Source organism: Dreissena polymorpha, chromosome 16 (assembly GCF_020536995.1).
Source record: "Dreissena polymorpha isolate Duluth1 chromosome 16, UMN_Dpol_1.0, whole genome shotgun sequence".
Taxonomy (NCBI): Eukaryota; Metazoa; Mollusca; class Bivalvia; order Myida; family Dreissenidae; genus Dreissena; species Dreissena polymorpha.
The window spans coordinates 46,649,720-46,672,992 of NC_068370.1; the positions used below are offsets into that span (position 1 = coordinate 46,649,720).

Sequence of the window (23,273 nt, forward strand, 5' to 3'; positions counted from 1 at the left end):
TTTAAAATCTGACGATGAACGACATAGTTATGGCTCGGACAAGCTCATTTATGGCCATTTTTGACCTTTGAACTCAAAGTGTGACCTTGACCTTGGAGATATCGACGTAATTATTTCGCGTGACACACCGTCCAATGATGGTGAACAAATGTGCCAAATGATTTTAAAATCTGACAATGAACGACATAGTTATGGCCCGGACAAGCTTATTCCGCCAGCCCGCCAGCCCGCCAGCCCGCCAGCCAGCCAGCCCGCCAGCCAGCCAGCCAGCCCGCCCGCATTCGCCAATCTAATAACCAGTTTTTTCCTTCGGAAAACCTGGTTAAAAATGTATCATGCTCTTGTAATTATTTACTTTTAAATCTCAACACAGGCTCACAAAATAAACACTTAACAACTACATCTCTACAATAGAATACAACATTATTAAAACCTAAGACATGTTTTATCAGATATTGAACCATAACACGTTTAACAATTTGAAATCTACAAAAAAGTCCTATAACTTACACTCTTGAATTTCACTTTGAGGTTGTCCATGAACTGTTCTGGTGTCTTCCCGACTGGTACAAGGGTCTCTAGGGGTTTTCCAGGGCGCTCCCGACTGTACGACTCCTCCAGGCCTACGGGAATGTAGTCAGTGTTCACTTCAACCTGTCCAGAAATTGGTAGAAATGAGAATCAAATTTTTGACAAAGGGATTTTTTTGCAGCTGATGGATAAATTGGTTATTTATATTTTTAAAAATCTGCAAAAATAAAGTCTAAATTGTACATGTCTTTAATATATTTAAATATATAACGAAAGAAAGTTTGTCAGGATTCAGGACGCTAATTTGAGAATAAGTGAGCAATTTGGGTTTTGGTGGACTATTTTAATATTTTCTTTCATTCTTTCCTTTACATAATATTTGGCTTAATTGAATTGTCCAGTTGTTGTTTTCTTTTAAAATATATTGTGACATTTTTCTGTAAAATTATCAAATTCTAAATGGTTCTGTGCATCTGAAATAGGGTCACACTAAATATGTAGTAAAACACTAATGTTTAAGTTATTTAACAAGTTTCACAAAGATTTGTCTTAAATTAAAATATCTTTCATTTCTCTTTAACAACATGTTTTAATACAGAACAAGTATTTACATGACATAATTAAATTGCTTTATAGAATTTTCCCTTTAACCACTTTTTATTATACTAAAGCTAGTTATTTAGCACATTTGCCTTTTACCTATTGTTAATGTGTTATTGATACATTCCTTGCCAATCAACGTACATCTGAATTATGCATGCAATATGTACCACGTCCTTATATTAGATTCCTTTATAATAGTGGTGTTTATTGTTGGGTGGATTCTACAACACATGTTTCTGTATTGACTTTCTATAATCACCTGGTAACGCCAAATATCCTTCCAAACACCAAACTAGTATATATATGTGATGCAGTTACTACATCTTCACTGATTAATACTAGTTTTAATAAATGTATTGCATTTTAGCATTGCAGATAAGAAACCATATTTACTTTCTTTGATTTATTTTATTTAATTCTTTACCTTTAAGTCTGAAATTTATTACTTTTAAATGCAATAATATGAATACTTATAATTTATATTATTTTAATAATTATGTTGATTGTAACAGTTTAGTAAATTAATATTTACTTTAAAAACAAGTAGCTCTTACTAAATTGACTAATTCCCAATTTAGTTGTATATATGTTAAATTGTATGTTTGATTTATGAATGTATGTTTGTATGACTGCTTAATACTAGTTTGAATAAATGTATTTCATTTTGCGTTGCAGTCCGCCTTCCTCTTCTACCTCTCACAGAACAACCAAATTACTGGAATCACAATTTACAATAATTGAACAATTAAATCTCAAAGAACATTTCATTGACAAAGAGCATTCCGTAACATCACCGTTGTTACAAGTATCAGTAACAAATAGCGTTGTTACAAGCAAGAACAAATACGTAGAACATTGTCGCAACCAGTAACAAAGTTGTTGTTACAAGAACCAGTAACAAAGTTGTTGCAACACAAGTGCACTTAATTTAAAGTGTAACATTTGGTTAGTCTATAAAAATATCAATTGCTTCATTTAGAAATTCCACCAAGAGACAACACAAAATTAACTACTTTTTCAAAACACATATGTTGCCATCGACCAACCGCCACTAGCCACTACAAAATGCATATCAATACCAATATGACACACAAACACACACTCAAATCTTGAAAAGCAAACTTCCTAATGCATTAGATATACATGTACATAAAATAGAACATCGGATTTCACTTGTAGCTTCTACTGACATAAATTTTTAATGTGGCAAAAAAAAACTTTAAAATAACTTTCAGATTTGAAATCACATTGAACAACTAAAATGGTTTTGAAGATATAATCACTCTAAAAAGTTAATTCCAGAAGTTAATATCCATTAGTTTTATTGATTAAGATAATCACATTTTAAATTCACTGCCACAAGCATTTAACATTTTACAATGCACTCCTTGTCCTATTTGAAAGCATTTTTTATGTCAAAATCAATCAGGTGCCCTTCATAATCAACACAACATGTTCCTAGGAAAAAATTCAAGGCATCAACACATATTTGCATTCTAGCCTAAAACACCAAAGCAAGGTGGGCACTATACCCGATGAAGACCGTCTTCATTCTCCTCCTAGAAACAACACCCACATGCAATTATATGGCATTGTACTAATTATGCATTACAATCATGCAATATGCATGCAAAAAGATGATATTTTACTAATCAGGTATCAAAATTTTACTAATCAGGTATCAAAAATCACACAATATAAGTGAAATAAGATTACATTTTACTAATCCTGTATCAACAGAAATGTGTCACAAATGCTGGTGCCCCAACAACATGTTTAAAAAAATCCACTATATTTTCTACAGTGTACAAAAGACAAAGGGGTTTGGGCATAAACATCATGCAATATGCATGCAATATAATGAAATTTTACTCATCATGCATAACGTATTACAAAAAATGCATGCACAAAAAATAATACTCTACTAATCATGAATAAAAAATCTTGCCAAATGCACTCCCATAAAATGCCTCACTTTACAACAGGTGTACGAGACAAACTAAGCTTAAATAGTAATTTTTTAATTCATTTTACTAAAAAAGCATTCAAAAGGTATATTACTACTTCAAACAGATGCTAACAAATACCCAAAACAAAATATTTATCGACAGAATGCTTCCTTACCAGTTTGTTGTGTGCAATGTCAGAGAGAAGTTCATCGTCCCTGCGTGCGTCTGCGATACGAACAAATACAGAGGAGCCTTCCAGAAGGTGGATCTGTGGAGTACAAAACATACATATTTCGAGTTATTTTTAGTGTTTTAGGAAAACTGGTCTTAATGCATGTGCTAAAAATGTTGTCCCAGATTAGCCTGTACAGTCTGCTCATGCTAATAAGAGACAACACTTTCCACTTATTTGAATTTTAAGTAAGAAGAGACTTCCTTTCAACAAAAAAATACCATTAAAGCAGAAAGTGTCAACCATGAATAGCCTGTGAAAACTGCACAGGCTTATCTGGGACAACACTTTATGCTTATGCATTAAGCCTTATTTTCCCAGAGTTAGGATTATTTATATATCAGTACAAAAATATAGAATATTTAAGTGGTAGTTGGAAAATTGTGTACATCTTCCTGTCATGCAATATCATCGGACTAAACCTAACAAACTTTGCTAGTTGATTGGGTTTGGTTGAATCATGAGAGGACAGTTTTTCTGGTTTTCAACAGTATAATTATTCGGATAACCTGTTCACAAGATGTTATTCACATTTATCTAGGCAAATAGTCATCTTATATTAATATAAAACATGACTTATTTATTCATACATGTATATGAATTTCATAAAATTAAGACATTATCATTTTAACTTAACAAGCCTGTCAAAAAATATATATCTTTGCCTTACAAAGTGTTCAGTTTATTAATTATTGTCTTTGATAAGGTTATATTACAGTCCTTCTGACATTCAAATGACAATATATGCTAACATGAACCAATAAGCTTTATACTTGGACAAGGGCATTATAATATGGGAATGAGTTAACATGCTTTTCCCTTTGCAGTCTTTCCCAAAATTATAATTTATTGCCGGCAATGAGGTCCTATAATCATGCAGCCATATCCGGCCCAGAACTGATTATTTCAGGCCCAAAAAGTAAAAAATGACGACGAAAGACGAAGATGACATTTTTAACATTGTAATTTGCATTGACGACGCAGCAAAAATCTTTGGATACCGTATATGCACGTACGTCATTCAAGAAATGCAACCAATAAAAAAATGTTTTTCATGATTGGAGTATTCATAAATAACTCTGTAAATGCCTTACTTTTGCCTTGTAACTTTTCTGGAAAAAGCTTATGGAATTCCAAATTTCGCCACAATTTTATTACCGGACATGAGGTCCGGCAATATTAGAATCATTTCCGGATTTTCCAAATTATTATCGGAAAAATCCGAGGACCGACGGTATTTCGAAATGACTGCCTTTGTAAAAAAATTTTATTGTGTACCCCGTTATTTCTGATCATTCTCTCCATCCACTCCTTGCATGGTTCCCTGGCCAGTTGCTTCAGGATGGTCTGAGAAGGGGAACCGGCAAACAAAGGAAGTTGGAAGGCCTGCGTCGTGCAGTACTTGTCTGTGAAGATCTGTACAGCTGTCCAGGCCTGCAAGCAAAGGATGAACATGTGCTTCCAAAGGTAAAACTTATAAAGAAATAGAGCCTCTCTCTGGGAAAACTAGGCTAAATGCAGGTGCGTCAAGTGTCATCCCAACCTGTGCTTTCTGAAAGGACGACACTTTCTTCATTACCTTGATTTTGGCTTAAAACAGACTTTCTTCCATAGCCTTTCTCTGAACTTTATGATTAAGTCTTTGTATAATTTATTCTGAAACCATAGAGAATCTTTGCAATAAATGGAAGAAAAAAAATCTTAAACACTAATTTTTACTATTAGGATATTATCTAGAGATTTCAATCAGAAATACCAAATTCCAATCCATCACACACATCAGCAGTTTAAACATATCTGTTGCCTGGGTAAAACCAGCACTTGTTGTCTTAGAAAAGATCTTGAGAATCTTCTCTGAATAGAGAGGCCTGATTACACATGAGCAACATTCTGGGTTAACTCGGCATAATGCATTTACATAAAGTGTCGTCCCATATAAGGCTGGGCATGTTCGTTAAGTACCCACAGGCTAATCAGGCACGACACTTTTCACCTAAACAGGATTCTCTGTAGAAAAACCTTCTTTTATATTTAAAATTCCATAAAAACAAAGTGTTGTCCCTGATAAGCCTGTGTGGACTGCACAGGATTATCTGGGACAATACTTTAGCAACTGCATTAACCCTTTCAGGGCTGGAACTGAATTTTAAAGGCCTTTGCAAACAGTTTGGATCCAGATGAGACGCCACAGAATGTGGTGTCTCATCAGGATCTAAACTGTTTGCTATTCTGATAGTATTCTTTGAAAAAAATCGAAGAAAATGCTAATTTTAGAAATTCAGCAGACGACATTTTAGCAGACAACAAATTTCCCAGCATGCAAAGGGTTAAGCCCAGCACGAGGCTCATATGCAATATGCCATGACAACCCTGATCATACTGACCTGCTCCAAGAGTCCATACTTGTAGTTCTCCTTAGAGACATTCACAGATATCTCCTGGATGTGGATGATCAGTGTAAGGAACCGGTGGAATGAACGCCGAGGGAAATGCTGCCGGGAAAATGTATGGATGTTATTATAATAGGACACGTGAAACACTGATATGTACAGGATTAATCAGTGCAAGGAACCGATGGGATTAATACCATCTGTGCGAAAAAGATATTTATTATAAATCTAATCAAGCTAAATAACATCAACTTCCTTTGAACTATGACAAATGGACAATTTTATAGCCCCAATAAAAAATTATAGCCAAACTGCAAATACTATCCATTACAATAAATGTGTAAAAGATTATTAATTGATTAATTGATAATTAACCAATATATTTGCAAGCCTTTCTCAAGAATCTAGTTAATGAGCACAAAAAAAAATAAGAGTTGAGCAGCCGACATCATTTTCATGCTATGTCATCTTAACACAACAACAATATGCATTTAAAATTTTTCTTTAATGCTCACTTTTATAATTCAAAATACAAGAGGAAATAGTAGAATTCTGAATACAGACAATACTTTACGCACATCGGTTTAGCCCAATTTTACCAAAGCATTCTTTATTCAACATTTTCAGGAATTCTCTAAGTCAAAGAAGCAGACTAATTAAATCATTGTTGTTGTGTTGTTTAAGCCAGGTTAAAGACTTGTTACTCACCTTAAAGCCGTCCTTCCATGCTGGGGATGTGTTAGTGCTGCGAGTGTCAAGAATTTCTGTGAACATCAGCTTGTCATAGGTAGCATGTGGAGCACCCTGGAAAAGAATCCATCATTGGAGTCTCTCTTTGTGAAAACTAGGTTTTATGCATGTGCAGCAAGTGTCATAAGATTAACCAATTGCAGTCTGCAGAGGCTAATCAGGGACTCACGTTCTGCTTGTATGGATTTTCTGTTTAAAGGAAGTATTTTCTTAGCTCAAAATTAAGGCAGCACAGGCTAATCTGGGACAATTATGCACAGGCTAATCTGGGACAATTATGCACAGGCTAATCTGGGACAATTATACACAGGCTAATCTGGGACAATTATGCACAGGCTAATCTCTGACAATTATGCACATGCATGACAACCTATTTTATAAGAGAGCACCTCATTTTAACTGATTTAAATGGTGAGAATTTGACTTCTTGAATTCTTGAAAATAAATTTCTTAACTTGTCTACCATGCAATCTTACTGACTTTAGCAAATCATTCCACTTTAAAATATTTATAGTTTAATAAAATTCATTTACATGCAATAAAAATGTTAGTTACAAGTATTTAAGAAGAAGCTAGAGCATTCATATACTAAAATTAATCATCAATTTTTTCAGCAACGTTCTATGGCAAATAACTCAAGAATGTATTGGTCAATGGAGATAAAAAAAACAGTGTCTGGCAATATACACTTCATGGTGATGACATTCTTTAGGTTTTAAATTTATAGCACCCTGCAAACTTATAATGTTGTATACAGACAAAACACTGACCAAAAGACCTTTTGACTTTCTGAATAACTTTCGCATACCACCTCTCATAAGAATTATAACTAAAATAATGTTCTATAATAACTTCAGAGTTTAAAGTAATTGCCTAAAACTTGCAAGAAAATTATTACACTAAATGCCTTTTAGCAACACATTGAGCCCATTGTTATTAACGCTTGTACATGGTATTACTTGCCAACATGCACAACACACATGTTTCTACTTTGAATTTTAGTGTGACCTTGAACTTTGCCCATGGGATGATAAAACCACATGGTAAGCATGTGTGGAAAATCATTTTGAAAATGCATGATGATGAATGATAAAGTTGCAGTCTGAACAAGTTGGTTTTTGGCTGTATTTACACTTTGATCTCTTAGTTTGACCTTGACCTTTGAGTTTATGGGACAGATGTTACATGCAACACACCATTTTGCCATTGTGGACATTTGTGCTTACTTATATGTGCTTACATATTTCCATTGAATGATGCATGACACAGTTAGACACAGTTAGAATCCGGACTACCTGCTTTATAATCATATTGGACCTTTGGGATAGGGAGACATATATTATACACAAAATGTAGTCTTTTCATGGTGGATATTTGTGGTGAGTTATTTTAAACTTGCATGAAGAATAGCACAGTAACACTGTAGACAAGCTGTTTAATGCAATATATTACCTTTGACCTCTAAATGTGACCTTGACCTTTGAGATAGGAAGTTGGATTTTCATGCAGCATTTTGTCTAATGTCTTATGATAGTTGTCATTTGTGTTTAAGTCATTATTTAAATTGCACCATACTGTGAAACCATTTATTTTCGTCGGCACAAAATTTCGCCCTTTTCATAAAAATGACTATTTCGTCCGCTCTTAAATTCGTCCATTTCTGGTTTTGAAAAAAACAAAACAAAAAACGTCCGATTTGTTTGTAATACATGTAATACGCGGTTGCGAAAACATTGTGCTGGGGAAAGAGAGGTGCAGCACTTGGTAGTCACTTGCAGGAGGTGGGCCTTGTTTGGCATATGCCAATTAGCAAGTCTGTTATTTTAGGTGATAGTAACTGTCCCTTATCATTTTATGTCATTGACACGTTCTTTGTTATGATTAGCGGATAAGTTGGACTGAATAATCGTTAACAAGTGTTTTAAACAACGAAGCCAATTGCCAATTAGTCTTTTTCCATTACTATCACGGTCAAACTGATTACAATCTTACCTTTATCGGCACCAATTAGAGAAGGTGCGAACATTATGGGTTATAATTAGCGTAAGCAAATTATTTTGGTCATATTTCATTAAAGTTTCAAGCGTTTTGCATCGTAAATATTTGAAACCAAACAACCAAACACAAATCAAAATGTTCTTTATTAATTTGTAACAAATCGCATAATATATTTCACACATCGTCATATTTTAATTGCGTTTAATAGTATTGTCTTTAATCCGGATTCGCCGCGTGTAGGCTGTATAATCTGCAACACCCCTGAAAAACACAATACACACAATGGGTAATAAAGTTGTTAACAATTAGCGCTAATCAACACTATTATACATAAACGAAGTCGACGCATTCGATACAGCCTTATTGCATTCGCGTTTTACAGGAAATGTCAGTTGTCAGTACACTGTATAATGAACACCCCTTTGTGTCAAAACCGGATTTAACTTGAGTGTGAATAGTCGACTGTTTCATGTTCTTTGTATCACTACCATCTGTGTATCTGTTTTATAAGTATACCAGTCAACAAACAAGTTGCGCGCTTCCGCATATGGGTATTCGGACGTTCAAAAAATTGACCTACGGTTTAGCGTTCACGCCGTCGAACGCATTAAAGCAATATAACTCGTTTTTTTTCACTATTTCTTTATATGCAAAAAATACTAGTGGCTTATAACTTACCTTGCAATCTTTTTTTCTCGCATTTTGCGAGTGTGCGAGTGTTAATTTCGAGCCGTGTGTATATGCTTGGATTACGCTGGATTTAAATGCCTCATGCCTACGGTAATTCAGTCTTATTTGTTTCAAATATGGGACATGATTGTTCGTTAGGATCTTGAATTCGTCCATCGGTCGAAGGACGAAAAACGCGAAAAATAATGTCGGACGAATAATAATGGTTTCACAGTATATGACAAAGTTACAGTGCACACATACACATATTATGCACACATACACATATAATGCACACATACTCAACCATTGAGGCTGCTATAACCAGCTTTTTGCAAGCGAGCTTAATACAATTTTTAATGCTTACATAAAAACTAAACATACCAGATAGAAAGCAGCTGGTGGATTAAAGCACATGTGGGCGTGTGTGAAGTTGGTCCACGGGAGATTGACGGCACTGTCAATAGCCACCTTGATGCCATGCTTGGGGCTGTACTGACACACAAAGTTCAGGTCCTGGTCCAGGGGTTTAATGTCTGGAGTCTTTGTAAGTTGGGTCTGAAATTAGGAGAAAAAAGATGATAGCTTAAGGCAGTCTGGGTTTAAACTTATTTTTATTAAGTAAATACATGTACAGAGCTAACAATGTTGTTTTTATTCTTGAGTTTTAGTATTCCATAGAAATATGGACTAATGAAAAAAAAAAATATTAAAAACAATTGACTAAATGCCTTCTAACATTATTATCAAACCACTTCATTTTTAACCTATATAGAAATTATGAATCAGAACAAAAACAAATATTAATAATTGTTTCGCATCTTTTAGTCACACTTTTTGTGTTTCAACTAGCAAGATACAAAGCAAAACAATAGATATGCCATTTAATCTTACATCAAGGATCTACATGTACTGCAAAATAAAGTGTCCCCTATGATATTGTTTAGTATATTGCTGTTGACATATTTAAGTCCCACATACTTTTTTACATGAGTATTCCGTAAACAATTTAATAGAAATGAAAATTGGGGAATTTGGGCCCACATAAAATCTGTACTAAAATTGGACCTAACGAAATGAAACTATTTTACAGCGTACTGTATATAGAGAGAAACATGGAATAACGGCTCACTTTCATAAACTCCTCCATGGTTTTATCACTGCGGAGGTAGCTCTCCTTGGCAGGTGCTACAAGGGTGATGACCTCGCGAACTGTGCGCTTTGTGCGTCGCATCATGCTATGGAAGAGTCGTGTCTCCCCTCGTGTGGGGGTGCACCGTGAGGAGTAGTAGACGCGGTCAGAATACTTTGGGCGCGGTTGCATCAGGCCCATCCTGAGCCAGTCACTCTGGGGCACCTTGCTGGACTAAAATGCAGGAATGTTTTTAATTATTTCACGCTCTTGGAAGAATTGGCTGAATGCGCATACCTACTGTGTTGTCCCAGATTAGACTGTGTAATTTGCACAGGCTAATAAGGGATGACATTATTGGCTTTGTATGGTAATTCTGGTATAAAGATAAGCTCTTATCAGGTAAAATCCAGTTTAGGCAGAAAGTGTTGTCCCTGTTGAGCATATGCAGATTGCACACGCTAATTTGGGAAGACATTCATGGCCAATGAATTAGGCACAGTTTTCCATAACAAGGCTAAAGTAAAAGTGTTTGCTAACCAGTTCATTATTAACTGATGTATATACTTATGCCAGTAACTAAGTTAACTAACACACTGCTGGACTTAAATCAGAGGTAGTGGGAGAATGGCCAAAGAAAGAATTACATGACATATCCCAAAACAAAATAAAGACATGATATTTCATGATGGATCAATACACCGATAGGAATAATACATGCAGGGGCCCAGACATTCCTTGAACTTGGCCTTAAATTATGAGCAGTCAATTTTGTATATACTGTTCATTTGCTTTGCTCCAATAAGTCAATATTTACAAATAAAGAGAATTTTAAGCACCCAAAACAAATCATCAAGACTTGTGGTCCCCGTCTTCTAAACTTTGCTAAATATACATATCTTTGTGGTTCCCGTCTTCTAAACTTTGCTAAATATACATATCTGTTTTCAAAGCTATCCTAGTATAGAAGCCAAGCTCTGTGAAAACCAAGCTTGATGCATGTGCATACAGTGTAGTTCCAGATTAGCCTGTGAAGTCTGTACAGGCTTAAATAAGGGACAACAGTTTTCCATCAACTGGATTTTTGCTCAGAAAAGACTTCTCTTAAACAAAAAATACAATAAAAGCATAGTGTTGTCTCCAATTAGCCTGTGCAGACTGCACAGCCTGTGCAGATTGCACAGGCTAATCTGGGGCAACACTTATGCACACCCATTAAACCCAATTTTTTAAGAGCTAGACTAATGTTTTATCTTGTGCTGCCAGCCCTACCTCCAAAGCCTTACCACCAGCCCCTCGGGTGACCTTGACAAGCCGTACCAGCAGGGAGGCACAGGGTACAATCCTGACCCCACTGTCCCGCAGGCAGTGCTCAGAGAGTGGGTCCACGCCATTGGGACCCTGGGAATACAGACGCAGTTGGTGGGCACCCTCATTTAGGGATACCTGCCAAATAAAAAGCTTTAAGTTTACTCATCTAATTTTTTCTATTTTTTTTATTGAGTTTAAATGTTTAAAAAAGTTATTCAAAAGGGCATTTCTAGTATTGCAAGCCATATAGGAGTCCCATACAGTAAAAGAAACATGTCAATTAGAAAGTTAATTACCTTCACATTGTCCTTTTAAACGATTTAAAACAGCAATATGATAGTGTTTCTCTCTTAAATATTAAATATATTTAATCTGTCCACATAATCAAATCTCACGTTTATTTGTCACAGCACTATTACAATAATTTCTTTCTGAACATCATGCACATAAACCTCATATTGCATTTTATGTGTTTACAAGTTTTACCATAAAATCTTTTCTAGTCACTTCAACTAAAGAGAGTCCAATAAAACACAGTTCAGTTGAATCACTTATTAATTTTTTCTTACGTTTGTTTAACTATGAACGACAGGTTTATCAGATTTCAGTTTATTGCTTGATAATGTTATACTTTTAATCCTTGCTTGAATAGTTAGTGTTGTTATGCCAGCTTATACAAGGCAATTGTAGCTACTAAAAGAAGGACAGAGATTATTAAAAACCTTTACCAAATAACAGCTATTATTTAATAATGAGTACTTGTAATAGAAGAGATAAACTTCCTGCAAAAGTCATTTTAATTAGCAATAAGTTATTTGTTTTTCACTAATCAACAAACAAACACCCTAGATTAACAATAAAATCATTGTAGTTTGTGGCAGTGTTTAAAGGGACCATCAACCACGAATGACGAAAAAAGAAAAGGTCTAAAATACCGTATTTTTTTTACAATTATTAGTCTACATTGATTAAAATATCACAACTGGTATATAACATTACTTGAAAATTATTGTTAAGTTTTCATATTTTCAGTATATTTGGTAATAAATTTTACTGGGTACAGGTACCATGTAACTACCAGTTAACTGTAAATAACGCAAGTAGATTGATCATCATCGTCACGTGGTAAACCCAGGAATGCAAATTGTGAATGCGTAGTGACTTGTATATCATTTATATATAAAATGATCAATCTACTTGAGTTATTTATAGTGTGTACATGTATATCGTTATGTCACCTATTTTCGCAATGTACTTTTGATTTCACATCGCAAAATTTTATTACCAAATATACTGAAAATATGAACTTTTTTCAAGTAATATGATATACCAGTCATGATATTTTAATCAATATAAACTAATAATTGTAAAAAAATACGGTATTTTAGAACTTTTCTTTTTTTGTCATTCGTGATTGACTGTCCTTTTAAATGTAATATTTCATGAAAGAGGTCATATATCTGCTTTACTCTGACAGAATATATTTCCAATGTGACTACCACAAATGAAATGATTGCACAGTGTTGTACATGACCTTACAATCAATATCTAGGATTTCATTAACAAGGTACCAAAGACCAAATTAAGTATGATATAAATGAAATAATAAAGCAACACCTTAGTATACTATAAGAAATGTTTATTAAAGTATGAACACAAAAGTCATAAAAAAGAAAACAACAATGAGTTAACCTTTGACACAATATCCTACGAAAAAATAACAAAAGGTATTGAAGAAAATGTATAAATATGTTTTGATATTTTATAATTGTCCGTTGAAACACAATTTAAGATGAAATGAAGGCAGATAACACATTCTGGCTTTTCTTTAACTTGAATTATTGCTTTGATAAGGCGGGTCAAAGAAATTAAAAAAACGGAAAAACCATATTTAAATAAACAAAGTCATTTTCCATTACTATGCTAAGTGATTTTGAATTTTTTTATCATCAACATTTGTAGTCACCATTGGCTCATTTGGCTGCTGGTAGCACTTATGAAGTCTTGGTTAACAGACATAATAAACAAGAGCTGTCTCCGTCGGAAGACATGCCCCCGAAAAATGCTTTTTCGAAACCTAAACGCAGATTTTGAAACCTAATTGCGGACCCTACGTTCAAGGTCAAGGTCAAAGGGGTCAAAATGTGTGTGCGTATGGAAAGGCCATGTCCATATACACATGCATATCAAATATGAAGGTTAAATCTGAAAGGACATATAGGTTATGAGCATTTTTTGAAACCTAAAAAAGTGTGACGAACAGACAGACAGGCGGACAGACTGAAGGACAGACGGACGGACGGACAGTGCGACTGCTATATGCCACCCTACCGGGGGCATAAAAAAGTGCTACACTAACTCAGTTATGTCTAGCTAACAAAATAAAAGAAAGTGCAGTCCTTTAAAAGTCATGTTTAATTAACATAATCAAAGACAGTGCTGCTAATCCAGATTCATGTTTAACCAAATTAATAAAATAAAGTTTTGCTTACCTGCATGGGTTTGTCAACATTGGGTTGTCGCTCGGTCCCTGTCTCCACAAAGACATTCAGTGTAGCGTAACCGACCACAGTCAAACTCTTGTAGAAGTTGTCAATTGTGTACACCTGAACATTCATTAAAATATAAATTGTGTTTGAAATAATTCTTGATTTCATCTTTTTTTAGTGTCTTTGACAAACTTGAAAATTTTAAGCTAAACCTTCACAGCAAAGATGAACTGAGAGAAATAGTGGCCTATGAACTACCTAAATTAAGAAACCACAATGTTTCAAGGCGCATAGAAAATGAATTAAATCATGTTTTGCCATGTAAAATTAAATGTGCTTGCAATTTAAAGTGAAATTATCAATTGAGCCTCATTTTGTGAAAACAGGGCTTAATGCATGTGCGAAAAGTCTCATCCCAGATTAGCTTGTGAAGTCTGAACAGTCAAATCAATTATGAAACTTTCTGCTTTAGTAAAATTTGTCATCTAAAGAAAGTATCTTCTCAACCAAAATCCAGTGTAAGCGGAAGGTGTCAACCCTGATCAGCCTGCGCACTCTGTTCAGTCTAATCTGGGAGGACACTTTACGCACTTGCATTAAGCACCCTTTTCCCAGAATGCGGCTCAATTTACCTTGAGAAGCAGAGTTGCAGTGGGTGGAATGTTGGTCTCTCTGAACTCAATCTTTTCCTCGTACACCGGGTTGTACACATCACTATCCAACTTTTCCCCCGTGTTGATGTCCTTGCCGTAGAGCTCGTACCGCCGGTCCAGAATACGCCCTGCAACCTTATTGCCACACACACCATGATGCACACTATTGCCATACATTATAAAAACCAGTGATTGACTGAATAAAAAATGACATAGTTTATGTGCAGAAGCTTGACTGAAGGAAATAGTCAACAAAATTATCTTTATTTTACCCCCCCCCCCCCCCAAAAAAAAAAGAATTAACAATAGATGTTTGTAAAACATGTATTCCCCTTGACTTGCAGAAAAGTTGTCCCAGTAACATTTACCTTAGATCTCTTGATTTTGTAATTATTGAGGGTCATCCTTCGTCAAGATTAATCAGTTAAAGAATTAACGTGATTCTTAGAATTCTCAAGCTATTATGCAGACACAAATTTCATGATACAAGCCCCTGTAAACTTGACCTTTGACCTGTTGACCTCAATTTTGATAGATGTCTTACTTTGCACCCAAGTAACAACAATACCAATCAGTATGAGTGTAAGTCCAAGTGTTGACAAGGTAAGGTGTTTCAAGCCCTTGTTACCTTGACCTTTGAACTGTTGACCTCAAAATCAATAGGCCTCATTATTTCGTCCAAAAAATCCAGCATAGATGATTGAAGGTCATAGAATTCACTATATATAATTAAGAAATCCAAATCTTGATATAAGGTAATGTGACCTTGACCATTGATCTGGAAGCTCAAAATAGAAAAAATACATTTTTTCCTTCTAGGTAACCATTTTACCAATGGGCATGATTGCAAGTCAGTGTTCTCACAAACAAGTGCCTAAACAAATTTCCTGTTACAAGAAACTGTTGTCTTCCCCATTTTATGATATCGTGCAGATGGAGAAAACAGTCAATGATATGTCATGCAACCTGAATCAAAGAAACAGTCAATGACACAAGGTATGTTCAGCAACCTGATTGGAGGGAACAGTAAACAAGAGCACCGCATAACGGGTGCCAAGGTTCGGCTGCAGATGCAGTTGTTTATTAATGAAAGTTTGTCAGATTTTTTTTTTGATTTTTTTTAGAGGTCACAGTAACCTTGATCTTTAGCCTAGTGACCCAAAAATGGGTGTGGCTTGTAGAACTCAACACGGTGCATCTACATATGAAGTTTCAAAGTTGTAGGTGAAAGCACTTTGATTTAAGAGCCAATGTTCAAAAGGTTAACAAAATGTTATGGTTTTAGCACAACGCAGACGGCGGATGACACGACACGACGAGTTGGCTATGACAATAACTCAAGTTTTCTCCAAAAACAGCCAAGCTTATAACACATTTGACAGAAAATCAGATCTGTACATTCAGATTTCAGCTATGTTAAAACTTCAAAGTTTAAATTTGGCTTTATTGTGTTGATTTTCATTTGTTATATGTTACTTTTAATTGATATGGGTACACTGAATTTTTGTCAAAATCGTCAAAATGTTTCATTGACACACCAGAGGTGTACAAAAATTATAATATATTTCATACAAGTCAAAACAAATTTACTACACAAACAACATGGTACATACCTTTGTGAAAGTGGATGAGTCTGGCAGGAATCTGCAACCATCAATATAGACATCAAATCCATCGCCTAGTAGGAACGGGTCCTTGGGTGGAGTCTTACGCTCCAGTGGAAGCCAGGCAAACTAAAAAATGTTACAAAAGGTGATCAACAACCCAATGTAAATTGCAGAACAAGTTCTTATACACTCAACAACAAAAGTTATAAAGCACCAAGTGGGCATTGTTGCATTTTCTATGCAAACAATTAAGTAATATATCCCCTTCACCTCAGGTAAAGTCTGAGTTAAAGTATCCCCTCCCCTTAGGTAAAATATCATCCTCACCTAAAGTATCCCCCTCAACTCATGTAAAGTATCCCCCTTACCTAAGATAAAGTATCCCCCTCACCTCAGATTCAGGTAATGTATCCCCCTCACCTCAGGTTAAACATAACCAAGCAATATATGTCCCCTAGCTACGGGCTCCACCATTGTCAGATTATTTTTTTATTTGTTGCCATAGTAACCAGAATATTTGACATGGAAGAAAAATAAAATGATGTGCATAATGTTGATATTGCCATCTATCCATATTTCATGTTTCATTAAAAAATATGAAGAACTTTAAAAGTTATTTCAGGGTCTAGAAAAGTGTGACAGACAGACTCACAGACTTACTGGTAGGGGGACAAAAAAAACACCTTACCTTAGGTTAAGTATCCCCCTCACCTCAGGTAAAGTATACCCTCGCTTCAGGTAAAGAAACCCCCTCACCTCAGGTAAAGTACCCCCTCACCTCAGGTAAAGTATCCCCCTCAACTCAGGTAAAGTATCCCCTTCACCTGAGGTAAAGTATCCCCTCAACTCAGGTAAAGTATCCCCCTCAACTCAGGTAAAATATCCCCCTCACCTCAGGTAAAGTATCCTCTCCCTCTATGTCCGATACATCGCTAGGCGTAAGAGACCCCGGTCGAGGGGTGCCTTGGAACACGTACACCCGCAATGTTGCTTTCCCATACCGTGCCCAATCACGGGAGCGTGGTAGACCATCTAGTGGAATCTGTCCAGGCTCTGGTACAGGCATTTCATAAAGTGGAATCGTATGCGTACCCTGGTTGATGGACATGAAGTTTGGGTTGAAGGTCTTCCGCTTTTTCAATGGTAGACCTGTGGGGTAAAATGAATGAATGTCATTTTATTTTTTTGTGATGATAATAATTACCTGTACCAAAAATCATGAATATAAAAATATTCATAGCGGTAGTATGTACTTATGTTGGAATAGAAGGGTGATGCTGAAAACCTAGCATGTGTAAATGGCAATTCAACTGGGCTTTGGATTTTATAATAGTTTAACACACCCAGTTATATCTACTTTAGTTGCCTGGTAAAAAAAAAACAATCAAAGTTAGAGAACTAAACAAACAAAGGGAGAGCACTGAAAAAACAAAGGGAGAGTACTCACTATCATCACAGATGACTAGAGGCAGGGCGGCCCAGGCGACACAGGATTCCTCGTCGTAAAGCGTTGGTTCCAGGACTCCCTGGTCTGCCACCTGGAATTCATCATAAACATCTACCTCCCGTCGCTTCAGGTAGAATCTAGCAATGAGAATCATGTCCCCTTGGTAGTTGACATCTTGGAATGTGGCTTCTTGTTGGCCGAAAACATGGTATCCGTACTTGAAGTTTGATTTTACTGATGTTGTGCTACAGGTTACTGGACTAGTTGCTGAATCGACAACCTGAAAAATGTACACATTCATAAAAATCAAGCATTTTAATAGAACAATATTAATATTTTGATCATTATACATGGTTTAATTAGGATTAGGTTAAACAGTACCTCAAAAGAGATTTCTCTGCCTATAAATGGATTATTAAAAAAAATGTATAATGTATTTGCTTTTTTTCCTAACAAATACTGTTATCTATATATTTTGTAAGATTGGCAAAATTTATTTAGAATTTTATCTGGTAAACATCACATAACTACACTACAGATTCTTTCAAACAAAACCTGTTTGCAAAAAAGGTTTTGCTCTAACAACCCTCTGAGCATAAATCAATTTGAAGATAAATGTCTATTATGTGACAGTTCAGTAAAGTTTGGATGAAGTAAACAAAAATAGTGTTCATTACTACAATAGGCAAAATTAGATAGCTCAAGGGCAATAACTTAACATTTCCTAAATCAATGTGATTACATGTAATTTACACAGTTGACCTATAATATTTCCCAGTTTTGTTATATTCAAGAAATATTACTACTAAGGAAAACACGCAACACTAAGTTGACTAATGCATTTTAGCACTAACAGAAACTAACAAAACATGTTATACTGTAATAATAACAACAACTTACTGTAGCACCTTCCCATTAGAAGGCACACAAGGAAAACGTTATAATTCCCCATTTTGGAAATGGGTCTTCACAGGAGCCATTAACAGCAGACAACAACTATGACGTTAACACTGAAGTTGTTTAATTTAGTTTTGATTTTGTTTTGTTTAATATACACTTTGTAATAATAAAATTGTGTTAGGGTTAAACTAAAAGAGGTGAACAGGGGGAAAAACTGAATGTTTTAATTCATAAAATAAATTTTACAAAATTGAGGGCGGGGGGGACATTCCATTGGAAATTAAGGCAGTCATTTTGGAATCTTGGACAAATATACTCTTTATGACAATTAGAAGAGGCTGAATTTTGTCCCATTATTTCATCACAAAGAAACACTGCCATGTTATTATAGCACTGATGATATTGCAACTTCCCAATTGAGGCATAGTACCCAGTGATCTTAATTGTGCCCTTATCTCATAAGTTGAGGGATAGTAAACATTGATCTTACCTTCCCAGCTAAGGCATAGTACACATTGATCTTACCTTCCCAGTTGAGGCATAGTACGCAATGATCTTACCTTCCCAGTTGAGGCATAGTAAACATTGATCTTACCTTCCCAGCTGAGGCATAGTAAACATTGATCTTACCTTCCCAGCTGAGGCATAGTACACATTGATCTTACCTTCCCAGTTGAGGCATAGTACGCAGTGATTTTGATCTTGCCCTCGCCCGACTCCGCCTTCTTAACTCGGTCCACCTGGAACCCCAACGTCGTATCTTGGAGTGCCATAGTCTGCGCGGGAGAAGTTGAGCGCAGCGCTCTGGGTGGGATGGAGGGTAAGCGCTGAGGCGACTGCGGTACCGATTGTACGCTGAAATTGTCACACAATTATTTTAAAAGAATGACTTTGATGAAATTAAATTAGGTTATACTTTGTTTGAACTTTGAATTTTAATTGTTTGTTCACTTTACGAAACATTCATGGTATTATTGAATCATTTTCAAGCGCAAGTAAAATGGATTAATTAAAAAAAAGGGAAATAAAACTGAGAGCTTTGCAAAAACATATGTAAACAATCTATAAATTTATCTTACTTTCACAACCAGTAAACAGAAAAAAAAAGAGAATTATGATAATAGACCTTGCCCAAAACTGGTGACTTCCCTTGGAAATAACCTCTCTTCATTGTGAATATAATCCTTACCTTCAATTTATAATCAGCTTTCATTGCCTATATCATAGCCATTTATTTTAAGTATTTAACTAGTGATTGCCTAAAAAACTATGAATTTAGTTTGTTCATGATATGTTTAAACAGATAAAATTATAAAATCAATATCAGAGGAATTTCTAAGTCGAATGTTTGACTGTAAACGGTGCTATGAAAAATGAAAGAACTAGCAATCTTTCTATAGTACCATTGTCTTATTCAGGACAAGTATTGTAAATCGCTCATTGGTCTAAAGTCCTTGGGGATAGATTCCAAGTAACAAACCATGGAATATTTCCATATGTGATCATTCAAATTGCAAGAGGCAGATAATGATGAGGAAATGCATGTGGTTACAAGTAACATACCGCACAATGTTCCCAATATTTTTGTCTTAATTAAGAAAATCAAAGGACCATTTCTGTAACATTGTGTTTGAACAACAAAAAGTCCATCATCTGGTTTATAATCTCTTATTATAAGGTGCATTCATATAGAAAGGTATAATTTTAAATATTGATTCAAAAGAAGAATAAAAAACAGTATGATTTTAAGGAAAAACAATAAATTGCATTACTAAGAGTACATGCATTGCTTTAATAATAAAAAATAAGAAACTTCAGGTGAATATGTTTTTAAACCGTATTCAAATAAATATAAAAAGAATAATTTAAATAAGTCAAACTCAATTATTCTTTACAACATTTGGCTTAAAAATTTGCCTATGAAACAGTACAATTTCCAATTATATTTCCAATATAATTAGTGACATTTTTTGTAAATGTACACACAATCATTTTAGATAATGCTTATTTCAATAACTTGAATCAAATAATTTAAAAGCACATTGTATAAGATTGTTTATACCACATTAACCCAAATAAAACTCAATATCATAAATATGGTATGCTTGCTCAAATATTGTTTGGTAGATATTTGGAATGTCAGTATATATAAACACGCATAAAAATCAATTAAAGTCACCAGAGGTGAACATTTGATAACATTTACAATTTTTTTACGAATTTGTCAATTACAAATGGGAAGTTGCCTTGTTTTGGCAATGGCCTTTTATGAAAAGCATATTGACCATAAAAAACGTTCTTATAAAGTTGTTATACTCATTAAAAAAATATATTTTACAAATTGAATTTTCACTTGTTTAATTATCATGCAGTAACTGGTAAAAGACATTGAAAACAAAGGTTGAGACTTAAATAAGGCACCAAATTGCAAAATAACATTTTTTATCCAAAAAATATTTCAGACGGACACATATACCCAATACAATTGTATTTATATGAAAGCTTTGGTGTTATTTGTTAGTATTTTTAGTATGTGCTACAGCAAAGCAAAAATACAACCTGGCACTCACACATTATGCATACTAAAATAAATATTAAATACATATCACCTGTAATTTTACCACCTGGTATATCACTTTTGGTTAAACATACAGGTTTGCAATTAGGGTAAAATAAGCCCAACACCATTGAATACATTGAAGGATTTTAATCTGGGGAAACAAAAAATGTTGCTCCTTTTATGAGACATGACTTTTCGAGGTGACAATGGACCATTCATTTATAAATTTATAAATGTGAGTCATAACAAAAAATATTAAAAAGTCTAAATGGATGGGAAATGCCGGAAGAAAGTGAGATATCAAATAACATTTTTTTACTACTTGTTAGAAAATTAAAGATAATGATAGAAAAAGGGTTGGAACATGTGTATAAAAGGGACTGGGATGGAGTTCAATAACCAAAACTAAAACAATGAAGAAAAGGGTAGTGAAAGGGTTTGAACAAGGGGCCGGTGGAGTTCAATGACCATACAATACCTTTGCTTCTTCCTGGGGGTTGGGAGGGGGGACGCTGAGGGGGGAGGGGGAATATTTCGTTTGGGGGAATAGACAGGGATGAGTTCATCCTCAATCTGAAATACAAATGCATTGCAAGCTATGTTAGTACGTTAAGTGCAAATATGCAAAAACACAAACATGCGTATGGTCACTATAGTTTTTGTCAGGTATTCACGAACCTTCTAAAGCAAATCCAAACTTAAGTTGTAATTGGTGAACATTTTCATGTATCTTTCTAATCACAACACAATAAGACAAGTTTCCCCTTCTGAGATTTCTGAATAGCTACACAAGCTTATATTCACTGGGATTATTGGGATAAGTAACCTATTTTTTGTTTATTTTGTTTTATTTTTCATGTCTTTTGTTGTTGGGTGTGCATGTCCTTGTACCTGGCATATTGTGACTAGTAAAGATGGCTTATAGATGTGCACTACTGAGTCTATGAGCCCTATTGTAAACAGAAGTTATTGATGTTAACATAACACTTATGTTTTCATCAGCACATCAAAACAAAATGCCAAATCACTTGTGTGCAATCGAATAATCACAAAATCATAGCTAGGCATTGAGCACAAAATCTGCAGAGGTCCTTATGCAAGGCCTAATTCATTCTCATTTAGACTTTTGCTAAGACCTTTTCACTGGAAACCCAAAATATCAGATTGACAGACTGCAGCAAATTCAAAATCGAGCAGCAAGAATTTATGTTGCTGATGTTTCACGCAATCAATCAAGCAAGGAGATCCTAAGGTCACTGAACTGGCTCCCTAAACTTGCATGGGTAATGTAGAAGATACTCATATTCATGTTAAGAACAAAATGTGGAACTGCTCAAAATTAGCAGATCACAACTGGTCAAGGTCAATACAGACATAAAACAATTGAGTCGCCTTCTGAGAAAACTGGGCATAATGCTTCTGCATTAAGTGTTGTCCCAGAATAGCCTGTGCAGTCTGAACAGGCTAATCAGAGACGACACTTTCCACTTTCATGGTATTTTTAGTTTCAATTAAGTCCCTCCTTACCAAAAATCAAGTTGAGGCGGAAAGTGTCATCCCTGATTAGCCTGTGCGGACTGCACAGACTAATCTGGGACGACACTTTACGCACATGCATTATGCCCAGTTTTCTCAGAACGCGACTCAATTGATGATATTAATTTCAATATCCCAAGAACTTTAACATAGGTAGCAATTATTTGACCCAAGTGGTGGAATGCTCTTCCAAAAAACTTAAAATGCACACTGAGTGTAGTTCTGTTAAAAATTAAACTTAAATTGCATTTGTTTTGCGTTTTCTTAGACAAAAAAGCTTTTTTAGTTATAGAACTGTGTCAGAGCAGTTAAATAGTGTCAAATAATTTTTGCGCTGTCTAAGTGTACTCGTGTTTGTATTTATATAGATTTTTTTGTTAAAGATCTGATATTTAATCACTAATAAGTAAAACTTGATCATTGTCTTTTAAGAAGAATGATTTGGGTATGCAAATACCTGCCATGGCTATTTATGTGAACAGTAATACCAAGACTATGGTGCTCTTTAAAACTCAT

At 34.9% G+C, this 23,273-nt stretch overlaps 1 protein-coding gene across 7 annotated transcripts in view; it reads right to left on the reverse strand.

The window, feature by feature from the left end:
- LOC127862678 (uncharacterized) overlaps window positions 1–23,273 on the reverse strand; it is an 89,653-nt gene that overhangs the window by 3,637 nt on the left and 62,743 nt on the right. For 4 of the 7 annotated variants that reach the window (XM_052401917.1, XM_052401916.1, XM_052401914.1 and 1 more), the window contains 17 exons: window positions 21,700–21,794; window positions 19,327–19,516; window positions 17,762–18,041; window positions 17,207–17,463; window positions 16,321–16,440; window positions 14,687–14,842; window positions 14,058–14,171; window positions 13,258–13,272; window positions 11,527–11,700; window positions 10,255–10,488; window positions 9,507–9,680; window positions 6,414–6,509; window positions 5,700–5,807; window positions 4,594–4,749; window positions 3,259–3,351; window positions 2,667–2,693; window positions 511–654 (listed from right to left, as the gene is read on the reverse strand). In XM_052401917.1, coding sequence (XP_052257877.1) covers window positions 511–654; window positions 2,667–2,693; window positions 3,259–3,351; window positions 4,594–4,749; window positions 5,700–5,807; window positions 6,414–6,509; window positions 9,507–9,680; window positions 10,255–10,488; window positions 11,527–11,700; window positions 13,258–13,272; window positions 14,058–14,171; window positions 14,687–14,842; window positions 16,321–16,440; window positions 17,207–17,463; window positions 17,762–18,041; window positions 19,327–19,516; window positions 21,700–21,794 — 2,433 coding nt within the window. The remainder of the gene's footprint in view (window positions 1–510; window positions 655–2,666; window positions 2,694–3,258; window positions 3,352–4,593; window positions 4,750–5,699; window positions 5,808–6,413; window positions 6,510–9,506; window positions 9,681–10,254; window positions 10,489–11,526; window positions 11,701–13,257; window positions 13,273–14,057; window positions 14,172–14,686; window positions 14,843–16,320; window positions 16,441–17,206; window positions 17,464–17,761; window positions 18,042–19,326; window positions 19,517–21,699; window positions 21,795–23,273) is intronic. The other 3 variants (XM_052401920.1, XM_052401915.1, XM_052401913.1) reach the window with 2 other exon arrangements.